At 40.1% G+C, this 12,500-nt stretch overlaps 1 protein-coding gene and 4 non-coding genes across 5 annotated transcripts in view; all 5 read left to right on the forward strand.

Annotated features, from left to right (window-relative positions):
- The first annotated feature begins 220 nt into the window (after positions 1–220).
- LOC138047894 (U6 spliceosomal RNA) lies at positions 221–328 on the forward strand. Its single transcript, XR_011132146.1, has one exon. It is a non-coding gene; the product is annotated as a U6 spliceosomal RNA (small nuclear RNA).
- An 815-nt stretch (positions 329–1,143) lies between these two features.
- On the forward strand, positions 1,144–1,250 carry LOC138047916 (U6 spliceosomal RNA). Its single transcript, XR_011132166.1, has one exon. It is a non-coding gene; the product is annotated as a U6 spliceosomal RNA (small nuclear RNA).
- Positions 1,251–2,054: 804 nt separating this feature from the next.
- LOC138047907 (U6 spliceosomal RNA) lies at positions 2,055–2,161 on the forward strand. Its single transcript, XR_011132158.1, has one exon. It is a non-coding gene; the product is annotated as a U6 spliceosomal RNA (small nuclear RNA).
- An 806-nt stretch (positions 2,162–2,967) lies between these two features.
- Positions 2,968–3,074, forward strand: LOC138047915 (U6 spliceosomal RNA). The gene has a single exon (XR_011132165.1). It is a non-coding gene; the product is annotated as a U6 spliceosomal RNA (small nuclear RNA).
- A 1,348-nt stretch (positions 3,075–4,422) lies between these two features.
- LOC138045691 (malectin-A-like) overlaps positions 4,423–12,500 on the forward strand; it is a 38,030-nt gene continuing 29,952 nt past the window's right edge. The window contains exon 1 of the mRNA XM_068892277.1: positions 4,423–4,825. Within this exon, the coding sequence (XP_068748378.1) occupies positions 4,481–4,825 (345 nt within the window). The 5' untranslated portion in view covers positions 4,423–4,480. The remainder of the gene's footprint in view (positions 4,826–12,500) is intronic.

Genomic DNA, 12,500 nt, shown 5'->3' on the forward strand with positions numbered 1-12,500 from the left:
TCCGCCCTTTTCCTTTTCATATAGTTTTTCTCTAATGACCCTATGACACCGTCGAGCATCCATGGCTAATTAATCAAAATCGGCCCTAAAAGCAGACCAGGCTTTCTTTCGCGCATGCGTTCCATGCCATGCCATTAGGCCTAAGCGGCATGTTACCACATGTGTTCACCTTTAAGCTTGATTTCGAATAAATCTACTACCAGATAATGATGATGAGAACGTGCTCGCTTCGGCAGCACATATCACTAAAATTGGAACGATACAGAGAAGATTAGCATGGCCCCTGCGCAAGGATGACACGCAAATTCGTGAAGCGTTCCAAATTTTTCGCCCTTGTTCAAGGCTGACCCGGCCTTGCCCAGTCATCTTGGCTGGAAGCTGCAATAAGGACCAACGAACGCATGGGCACTCGCAGTGTCTTCGGGTAGTTGAAAAAATCGTGTCGTCGAAAAAGTTCAACTTTCGACAGGGCAAAAAGAAAAAAAAAAAAAACAGAGGAAAACAAACAAAAACAATCCCGTCTCCTTTGAGAGATTGAAAAGTGTCGGGGGGGGGGGGGTCGCAGGTAGCTCGATCGCGAACACAAACTCATGGTCCAAATTAAAAAGCAACGTCCTAGATATATTGCCTCACTCTCCCCAGGCTGTCAAAAACAGAGAAGATCTCCCTTGGGACCTATTGCTACTACAATAGCATTTTGCTTCAGTGCGTCGTACTGCTGGCATCATTCCTTTGTTGACTTCAGAGGCTGCAGTTGTTCGAAGGCTGGATAACTTTATCCGGTGGATAAGTCACTGTCCTGAGTATACACCGGAATCAGGTTATCCGCCTCCAAACGACTGCAGCCTCTTGTTCTGACAAGACCGATCCTGTTCACGGCCCAAAGGCATTCTGGGTAATCATCGCCCAACGACAGCGAGAAAGTCCGCCCTTTTCCTTTTCATAGAGGTTTTTCTAAATGACCCTATGACACACCGTCGAGCATCCATGGCTAATTAATCAAAATCTGGCCCTAAAGCAGACCAGGCTTTCTTTCGCGCATGCGTTCCATGCCATGCCATTAGCCTAAGCGGCATGTTACCACATGTGTTCACCTTTAAGCTTGATTTCGAATAAATAGACTACCCTAAAGATGATGAGAACGTGCTCGCTTCGGCAACACATATACTAAAATTGGAACGATACAGAGAAGATTAGCATGGCCCCTGCGCAGGATTGACACGCAATTTCGTGAAGCGTTCCAAATTTTTCGCCCTTGTTCAAGGCTGACCCGGCCTTGCCCAGTCATCTTGGCTGGAAGCTGCAATTAAGGACCAACGAAACGCATGGGCACTCGCAGTGTCTTCGGGTAGTTGAAAAAATCGTGTCGTCGAAAAAGTTCAACTTTCGACAGGGCAAAAAAGAAAAAAAAAAAAACAAGAGGAAAAAACAAAAAAACAATCCCGTCTCCTTTGAGAGATTGAAAAGTGTCGCAGGTAGCTCGATCGCGAAACACAAACTCATGGTCCAAATTAAAAAGCAACGTCCTAGATATATTGCCTCACTCTCCCCAGGCTGTCAAAACAGAGAAGATCTCCCTTGGACCTATTTGCTACTACAATAGCATTTTGCTTCAGTGCGTCGTACTGCTGGCATCATTCCTTGTTGACTTCAGAGGCTGCAGTTGTTCGAAGGCTGGATAACTTTATCCGGTGGATAAGTCACTGTCCTGAGTATACACCGGAATCAGGTTATCCAGCCTCCAAACGACTGCAGCCTCTTGTTCTGACCAAGACCGATCCTGTTTCACGGCCCAAAGGCTTCTGGTAATCATCGCCAACGACAGCGAGAAAGTCCGCCCCTTTTTCCTTTTCATAGAGTTTTTTTCTAAATGACCCTATGACACCGTCGAGCATCCATGGCTAATTAATCAAATCTGGCCCTAAGCAGACCAGGCTTTCTTTCGCGCATGCGTTCCATGCCATGCCATTAGGCCCTAAGCGGCATGTTACCACATGGTGTTCACCTTTAAGCTTGATTTCGAATAAATAGACTACCAGAAATGATGATGAAACGTGCTCGCTTCGGCAGCACATATACTAAAATTGGAACGAGACAGAGAAGATTAGCATGGCCCCTGCGCAAGGATGACCCGCAAATTCGTGAGCTTTCCAAATTTTTCGCCCTTGTTCAAGGCTGACCCGTGGCCTTGCCCACTCTTCTTGGCTGGAAGCTGCAATTAAGGACCCAACGAACGCATGGGCACTCGCAGTGTCTTCGGGTAAGTGAAAAAATCGTGTCGTCGAAAAAGTTCAACTTTCGACAGGGCAAAAAGAAAAAAAAAAAACAAGAGGAAACAAACAAAAACAATCCCGTCTCCTTTGAGAGATTGAAAAGTGTCGCAGGTAGCTCGATCGCGAAACACAAACTCATGGTCCAAATTAAAAAGCAACGTCCTAGATATATTGCCTCACTCTCCCCAGGCTGTCACAAACAGAGAGATCTCCCTTGGACCTATTGCTACTACAATAGCATTTTGCTTCAGTGCGTCGTACTGCTGGCATCATTCCTTGTTGACTTCAGAGGCTGCAGTTGTTCGAAGGCTGATAACTTTATCCGGTGGATAAGTCACTGTCCTGAGTATACACCGAATCAGGTTATCCACCTCCAAAACGACTGCAGCCTCTTGTTCTGACAAGACCGATCCTGTTCACGGCCCAAAGGCATTCTGGGTAATCATCGCCCAACGACAGCGAGAAAGTCCGCCCTTTTCTTTTCATAGAGTTTTTTCTAAATGACCCTATGACCACCGTCGGAGCTCCATGCTAGATTAATCAAAATCTGGGCCCTAAAGCAGACCAGGCTTTCTTTCGCGCATGCGTTCCAGGCCATGCCATTAGGCCTAAGCGGCATGTTACCACATGTGTTTCACCTTTAAGCTTGATTTCGAATACAAAAAATAGACTACCAGAATGATGATGAGAACGTGCTCGCTTCGGCGCAGCATATACTAAAATTTGGAACGATACAGAGAAGATTAGCATGGCCCCTGCGCAAGGATGACAACGCAAATTCGTGAAGCGTTCCAATTTTTCGCCCTTTTGTTCAAGGCTGACCCGGCCTTGCCCAGTCATCTTGGCTGGAAGCTGCAATTAAGGACCAACGAACGCATGGGCACTCGCAGTGTCTTCGGGTAGTTGAAAAAATCGTGTCGTCGAAAAAGTTCAACTTTCGACAGGGCAAAAAAGAAAAAAAAAAAAACAAGAGGAAAACAAACAAAAACAATCCCGTCTCCTTTGAGAGATTGAAAAGTGTCGCAGGTAGCTCGATCGCGAAACACAAACTCATGGTCCAAATTAAAAAGCAACGTCCTAGATATATTGCCTCACTCTCCCCAGGCTGTCAAAAACAGAGAAGATCTCCCTTGGACCTATTGCTACTACAATAGCATTTTGCTTCAGTGCGTCGTACTGCTGGCATCATTCCTTGTTGACTTCAGAGGCTGCAGTTGTTCGAAGGCTGGATAACTTTATCCGGTGGATAAGTCACTGTCCTGAGTATACACCGGAATCAGGTTATCCAGCCTCCAAACGACTGCAGCCTCTTGTTCTGACAAGACCGATCCTGTTCACGGCCCAAAGGCATTCTGGGTAATCATCGCCCAACGACAGCGAGAAAGTCCGCCCTTTTCCTTTTCATAGAGTTTTTCTAAGTCTCGAGCGATCCAGTCCTTTTTCGAAAATTTGGTAGTTTTTGTATTATTTAGATATCGGAACTTAGGAATATAGTGTTGTAAGGTTCTGGAATCCATTCAGAATTCGGCCAGAAAGACAACTTCATTGCCTCGGCGGGCCCTCGGCGGGCTTTCGGGATGAAATTGTTTTTCACCTCTGGTTTCTTTCAGAGGATTGCCTCCACCCACCAGCGAAGCTTAATGATGCCTCGCTGGGGGCTTCTGAAGAGAAAATGGCTCGAGAAAAAGATGTATTTTTGAAATACTTACCAAACGAAATGTAGAGTGTGCAGTGAGCTTGGGTCGCATGGGAATTAAATGGGAAAGATCGCGCCCGTGATATCGGCTGAGCAGCAGAAATCGCTATGGTAACTTGATGAAAATTGAACTTTATAATGTTTAATGTGGTGTGCACTATTTTGCTTTCCTTTCCTGTTTCATTTTAAGTCATTCGTCACTTTTATATCAGAGACCGATGAAATATGCGCCGGTCATGTTATCCGTCCAGTGTAAAGACGGGAGGAAATATACAAGACGCTTTTAAAATTCGTCTGGGGCGAACTTGGGCAAACATTTTTTGCTGCGTCTGTTAACTTCGTCTTGTATGAAGACGGGCACAAGACGCATAATGCGTCTGGACGAATTATCCAGTTTAGTTCGCCTTTGAAGATGCACACATAAACTCACTGATATTATTGGGTACCAGACTCTTGCCGCTTCTCGTGACTCTCCTCTCTTTACCGCGCCTCCGAGATCCGAGTTTTCATTATGGATAGTATATTCTTCGAACTTTGTATCACTCTTTTATTCGGGATATTTACTAGCGAGGTTTCCAGTACTGGAGAAGTGGTTTTTGCTGTAAATAGTGGAGGACCGGCACATACAGATTTGAATGGGGTTCACTTTCAAGCTGATAAACTGTCAACTGGGATTGCTTCAGATTTTGGGCGATCTTTATCGATCGGCAGAGTGGCTCCTGCTGACCAAATTTTGTATCAAACGGAGCGTTATCACTTTTCAAACTTCGGCTACAGTGTTCCTATTAAGGAAAATGGTGACTATGTACTGATTTTGAAGTTTTGCGAAGTGTATTTTCAAGGTCCAAGACTCAAGGTAAGCTGTCTGTTTAATTATAATACACGTGCTTGACCAACCAAAATTTACTCTCTCTCCCGGTATAGTTTAGCCCAAAACCTTTTAAAACACAAATGAAGCAGTAGTACTCGTAGACACTAACTTAAAATGTGCAGTAAATCGGAAACCTCGACTTCAGGCCAAGTATTTTATACTCTTAATCTTACCGGTGATTAATTTACTTAATAGTGAGTCGTGGAAGGGTACGTCGATGAAATGATCTTGAATTTGTTTTTACAAAACATCTGGTCATTTGTCCCAATGGAAAAGGAGAATGGGTTTATATCATTGTTCTCATGTTGAGAATATTGACATTAAAATTAAATATAACATTTATTTGTAAACAGGAAATGCAATGTATTGTTGTTCTCATAGCTGAAAATGCAGGTGTTAATTGAGTACATGAACTGTAACTTTGTTTAGATTGAAATTTTTTTTCACCTTTTGGTTTCGTCCAACACCAAGCGGATTTTCATTGAGTAATTCCCATCTGGCATGTTTTAAATGCTGATGCAGGAAAGCTAAAGCAAGAGTTTCTTTTCTGCCCCTTAAAATCAGGCAAAAACTAATATCCTGGGTGGCAGAGGAGTCTTTTTCAAAGGTCATCGAGAGAGTGCTATGGGAGTTGGAGGCAATGACCAAGGATTGAAAAAAGAGAGTCTCACTTTCAAGCAGGAACGAATCAGTTTAGATTTCTCGTCAAAACAGTTTTGGCCTGCTAAGATGCCACCTCTTCTCAGGTGACTCAAGAAAGTGTATCACTGAACATTCCTGGAAATTGTCATTACAATTATGTTTCATAATTTTGGAGCATTTTTAAAGATACTGTATAGATTTTAGGTTGCATGAAGTGTGATTTATTTCAGGAGAATTTGTTTTCTGAAAAGCAGAACTTCATTGTTCATTACGAGTGTCTAAAAACAGGTTTTGGTAAACAATGATATCATTGTTTAAAGTACGCTTCAAAATGCTAGAATACGTCCTTACCATGTTTCATCAAGAAAGACCTCCATTGCCATTGGTGTGCTCTACTTTTTCTCGCAAATTTAGATGAGTCAATTCCAGTACTCGAAATTGGCAGTCTTCCGGTCATCCTGTCGTCCCAGAAAACCAGAAAGTTTACCGGGCAACTATGTTTTGGTAGAATAAAAAGCTTGGTTGCCCAAAGAAAAAAAAAACAGACAACCCAAATTAATTACCCGACTCACTTGTCGCTTTTCTGTTGGCAATATCCAATATTAGTGTGATGGTTTCAATAGAGCTCCAATTAATTTGTCACAGCTGAGCATTTTCCTGTGTTTTGAGTATCTGTAGCTTTTGCAAAACATTGTCACATTGCAAAGTGTATGGGATGGCGATCGAAGACTCCAAACCTTAATTTAAACCCAGACTTCCACAAAAAGCATAGGCACATACTATGAATTATGAGATACTCAAGCTCCAACACCATGTGATAGTAGGGAACTAAAGCGACGATGGCGACGGCGACGAATCACTTCGTGACTATTTCAAATTTTTTAATACGACTAGGGTGTGGAATTTCCTAAAAAAATACACTGGTCGGAACGGCACCTAATTTAGCAGAGAAAATGAAAATTTATCCTCAAGTGTTGTGTTGCTGGTGATGTCAACGAAATTGTCAAAAGTAAAAAACGCACATGCAGGGTGTGCAAAGCTATTGTTTTTGCATGCTAAATATGCAAATTTGTGACGTTCTTGCCAATGTCAGCACAGCGTGTATCGTAGGGGGTTTCCTAATGGGCAACCAAGCACTTATCAGGGCAACTAAATTTAGGGGTTTAGTTGGCCAGCTTTTGAAACAGGGACAACCTGGAATGTTTTTAATTTTGAGCACTGCAATTCCTTCTCTCGCTGTCAAACTTCATCAATAAACAAATGTAACTACAATTAAAATAGGTCTTTTTGCATTGTCAAATCTTTTTGCATTGTCAAAGCCGTTATTCTGTATGTGGAGGCATTGAAGCAACATATGGACCATATTATGACGAAAACCAGTTTTTTCAGTTTATCCAATCAGAAACTGTCTCAAATGTAATGTCCAATCAGTGAAGAAGTTGAATTTTTCTACTGATTTCCCAATTGGAATTGAAGCGGGCTCGTGCCACCAAAGGTATTTTTTTCCCAGTCCTTGGTCATTGCCTCCAACTTGTGTGGCACTTTCGTAGAGCTTTGAAAGAAAATTCCTCTGGCAGAGTAGCAAAAACTCAAATTCACAAAATTTGAGAAATAAAGAAGTCAGTCACTCACAAGGGTCAATAGGTTACATGTAATTTGATATTTCTCGTTTGGACTCTTGCTTAAAAGTTATAATAATAATAATAATAATACAAATAAGAATAATAATAATAATAATAGTAATAACTATTTAAACTGCTAAAAATGTATCAGTTTGTTAAAAACAAACTCGTATTAATACATGAGCAGATAAATATAATATTTCTGAACTACATAACAATGATAATAAAGGGTAAAATACAATCATATCACATACAATCAAAATCAACTATTTAAATATTATATTAACAGATAAAAAAGGATAGCAATAAGAAATACAATATTTAATTTACCGTGCATCTATGACTTAATTTGTCCAATTTTAGCAAAAAAAATATAAGGCTTCTTTGAATGATGAAAAGGTTGTAATTGATCTTATCGATTTTGGTAAATCATTCCAATCCTTCGCTGCAGCATATTGAAAAGTTTTTTGTCCAACTGTTGTATTTGCTTTAAATAAATGTAGCGTAGTGTTGTCTCTGAGATCTCTCCTGTGCAGACTTGATCGCCAAGGTAGATAGCCTTTTAGTTGGTTTGGACAGTTATAGTCATTGATGATTTTATAGTCCAACTGAAATCTCAGAGAACACCTTCGATTTTTTAATGTTAACAGTTCCAATTTACATCTCATACTCTGAGTGCATGAAGTCCTGTTAGCTTTGAGTATGGTGCGCATAACCTGATTTTGGAGCCTTTCTACGCTGTCTATCATTGAATTTGAACACTCCATCCAAACAGAACATCTGTAATCAAAGATTGGTAGCATCGTTTGTTTATAGATATTCAATATAACGCTTCTAGTCAGGAAACTAGAAAGTCTGTTTATAAGATGGATTTTTGGATACGTTCTTTTTAGCATATATGAAAGATGCTCTTTCCAAGCCAAGGTACTATCGACGTAGACACCAAGATATTTATAGTTTAAATATGTAACTTCCTTGAGACGATGATCGTGAATAAAGATATTTCAATCATTAGAGTTTCTGAGACTTCTTTGACTTCCAATCTTCATGACTTCTGATTTTGCTGGGTGTACAACCATCTCATTACTTGATAACCACGAGCTAATGTTGTCAAGATCTCCATTAATACAATTGTTAGATGCTTTGTTGATATCCCCATCACTGTAATGGATTTCAGTATCGTCAGCAAACAAAGCACAACTTGAGTGTTTCACTGCTGATGTAACATCATTATAATGTGCGCAGAAGAGAGTTGGTCCTAAGATGGACCCTTGTGGGACCCCATGTCAAAGTGCTAAAGATTTAGATTCTGTTGAGTTGCAAGTTACATATTGTCTACGATTATCGAGGTAGTTCTTAAACCAATGAAACAAAGAGCTGGACACACCTGCAGATTCCAACTTGTACAAGAGTAGATTATGATTTATAACATCAAAGGCTTTTCGTAGATCCAGAAAAGCAGCAACAGCTACAGTAGAACCCAGGTAACTTGAACTCCCCCGCTAACTCGAAATGAGTCTCAATTCCCTTGGATTTGACCCAACTTTTCAGTCATTTTGACTCGGTTAACTCGAACTCGGATAACTGAAAAAACCGGCTAACTCGAGCTAAATTTCGTTTCCCTTGATCAAAATTTACCCCGATGACTCGAATTTCAGGCATTAGCAGAAAGAATCTTCAGGAGCTCCCTACGACAACCGACACTGCATTCATTTTTTGTGCCTAAGCAATAACAACATAACGGATAATAGAACAACTCAGACGCAAAAGGGAACATAAATTAAGTGTATTAAATAAACATTTAGTATTGCATTGTCGGAAGGATACATAATCCTTACAGTTATTACAAAATGTATTAGTTTCCCTTGAAGTAAGTTTCATTTGCACTGTATTGTATACCGAAGTGCTGAAAACCAATACGCTGGACAATTGAATATTTTAATCGACCCTGATAACCCGAAACCCCAGTAATTCGAACAGTTTTTCGTTTCCCTTCAGAGTTTGAGTTACCAGGGTTCTACTGTATTTGTTTAATTACATCAGTCATAACAGTCATACTATAGTACATGATAAGAAACCTCTCACTTTGCATGCTTGGCATCAGTGCAATGGAGCCTTGTTCAGGTGAAAGTTAGCATAGCATGACCATGTACCAGTCACAAATAGAGCTTTCTAACTTAACCCATTGACCCCTGGGAGTGAGACTTAACAGATTTTACTCTCTCTAATGCCAGAAAAGTAGAATAAAAGTATAAAGGTTCAGTTCGGGATGATAATGTAAGTTATTTTGCTTGAGAGAAAGGAAAATTTGAACCCTTTGTTGTTGCACAATTCTGAATGTGCAATATTATATATATGAATTTTTTGTATGATTTGGGTACTCTTGAGTCCTTTCAGTTAATAAGTTTTAGAACTATTGATAAACAAATCATCTCCTTGCATAATTTTTGTAGTTATGTTTTCCTTTTAATTCCTTGGATGAATGAATTATGTACAATCAACTATGTGTGGAGAAAAAACTCACGGCCCTAAACATTGGATTGAAACAAATATCATTCAAGTTGCTGCAGCTAAAATTGGAAGTGATGGAATTGAATCATCAAGTGCCTTTCATGTAATGTACATTGATGCTAATTAGTTTGATATCCATGATATCCTAGGGTTTGGTATTGCAGCTTTATTAGGGTTGTGCTTGAAGACAGTGAAAATCTGGTTTACTACCAGTACTGTACAAACAACTGCTTGAGATCAACTAGTCCACAAAAAGAGACAATAATAATAATAATAATAATAATAATAATAATAATAATAATAATAATAATAATAACAGTAATTTAAAGCTCACGATACAACTTTTTAAAGACAAGTTGTATTGTGAGCTTGAAATTTCTGTTAATACTGTTATTGTCATGAAGTTATGGCAATGTTAAATACTGGTAATAATAATAATAATAATAATAATAATAATAATAATAATAATAATAATAATAATAATAATAGACAAGACAGTGTTATTCACAATATTTGTTTTATAGTCAGATCAATCCAAGGCTGCTGCCTAAGAAAGCAACAAGGTGACTCAAAGCACATGGCAATGCCCCTGCAAACCTCCCTGGAGTACCCCCCTCCACCCACCCTTTCTTAGGAGAAACCACCATATTCTTCTTTTTCTTTGGTAATGCAACGAAAGCCCTTACCAATATTTAACACGTTTACAAGTTAAAGAGTCATTTCTTTTTGGGAATTTGCTTAGCTGCAATGCTGTCCAACCATATTGCTTTTTTCATCGTACTCTCCAGCTGGGATCAATTTTACAAGAAGGTGTAGATGAATCACCCTGTGACGAGTTAGGCACCCGTTTGGGCTACTCATTCAGAAATTTTGTTGCCCACGTTCACAAGTAAGGTGCCCCAGGCAACCGGGCGATCGTTAGGCAGTAGCCTTGGGATCCAAATGCCACAATCACTGTTCACAGTTTTCATCTGATAGCCAGCCAAGAGCATTATGTTTCTGCTGACAAATCAGTTCACAGACAGAGTGCAGTATTATAGAATCAACTGACATAAAAAATGGTAACTTGACTGTGAAGATACTTTCTTCTCAGATTGTCCAAAACTCAGTCACAAATACATAGCAGACCTTCTTATTAAGACAAGTCAGATACCATTTACCCAAAAAATCCAGTTCCATCAAAGTACACTAAGTTAAATCTGAGATGCTTGGATATTTTCATCAAACACTAGGTAGCTTTGAGGTGGCCGAACAATATTTCTGCGGCTAGCGAAGTTGTTTAAAGGCCAGCATGGCTTTTAAAAAGCAAAACGAACATACCGGGGATTGTGTTACATTTTTAACGGAAGGATACCGATACATTAAAAGGGGAGAGAACCGCATATTCACTGATTGCATGTTGTTCGGAATCCAAGGAAACCAGCTAAATACATGACATGCGCAGTTGCCTGAGAAATTGAGACTGAGTGCTTTTGTAGAAAAATGCCAATTTCAAACGACTCAGTCGTTAGAATTCAAGAAATTTGGGGAAAAAAAGTTCAGAAACAATGTGAATGATCTATGTAAAAAATACGGAACATGGAGTGAAAAGGATACACGGCGAATTACAAAAACTGTGTCAAAACTTTATTAGAACATTGTTGACGTACAGGATTTTATTTGAATTCATAGTTTATGTGTATATTTTATGTGAATTCATAGTGGGCAAACTAAAGACTGGATTTTTTTAAGCATTGTTTTTAACCAGTCCTGTTGCCACAGCAACATAACCCAAGCATAAATAGGTAAAAAACCATGGTGAATTGGGCATACATTGTAGGTACATGTACTTGAAAACTGTGTTCGGCCAACTTTAGTTCAGCACCCACCCTCCACTTTACTGGAGGGTGGGTGCTGTAAAGGTAGCAAGAGAGGGGGAGCACTTTCCTAATCAGCAAGGAGGTCACCATTGCAACCGAACCACAGTCCACCTCCCAGGGCACCCATCAACACATTACTGAGATCAAGTGGAATTGTATACTTACCCTAAAACATGGGAGGGAGGGAAAAGCAAGTGAGTAAGCAACAAGGTGGTTCAAGCCAAAGCACATGGTAATGCCCCTGGAAACCTCCCTGGAGTCCCCCCTTAGGAGAAACCACTGCATTAGCTTGGTTTTAACTTTGCCTAAATGATGTTTAGCCTCATAATAGGCTATATTCTGAAGTATTTCCTGCTTGAGGACTACCATTGTGATGCCTGTGCTTTTAATGATACATATACAGTGCTCGACTGTAATGTTTTTGATCACTTGCCCTAAGACTACTTGAACTGAAAATTTACTAGTCCTGAGCAAATCTCTGGTAGTCCTTCCTGATTGCAGCATGGCAATATTATTTGCAATATCTTTTCGCCATCTTTGTAAAATAACCCAAGGAAAAGTGTTTTCCATTCAGGGTGGAAATGCCTGACTTTAATGGTTCGATCCTCTTGATCATATGAAGATTTCTTGGTCGCTTCATTGCTCTTGCTCTCTTTTGTCTCCAATGTCTTTTCTGCGTCTCCACTACCCTCTTTATGGCGTCTGTTTGGATAATCTCTGTTGCTAGAACTCTCACTTCATGATAAGAACACGGGCAGTCAAGACAAAGATGGTGGGCTGGGAGTTCTTTAGTGCCCAGTCCCAACCTCAGCTTTGTTTAGTCTTCTTCTCGCCTCAGTCCTCGCATTGGACTATCTGCTTTCGCGATCGAAAGGTTGCGAGGAACGCATCGAAACAACATTTACAAGACGTGTATTTTGTTTTCACCTAATGTATTTTTTTAACCATTTGCAAAAACTAATTACAAAGTACTGGTAGTTACTGGTCCTGTGACTAGTGTTTCTAAGCTTCTACTAGTCCACAAGG

Source organism: Montipora capricornis, chromosome 4, assembly GCF_036669925.1.
Source record: "Montipora capricornis isolate CH-2021 chromosome 4, ASM3666992v2, whole genome shotgun sequence".
Lineage (NCBI taxonomy): Eukaryota > Metazoa > Cnidaria > Anthozoa > Scleractinia > Acroporidae > Montipora > Montipora capricornis.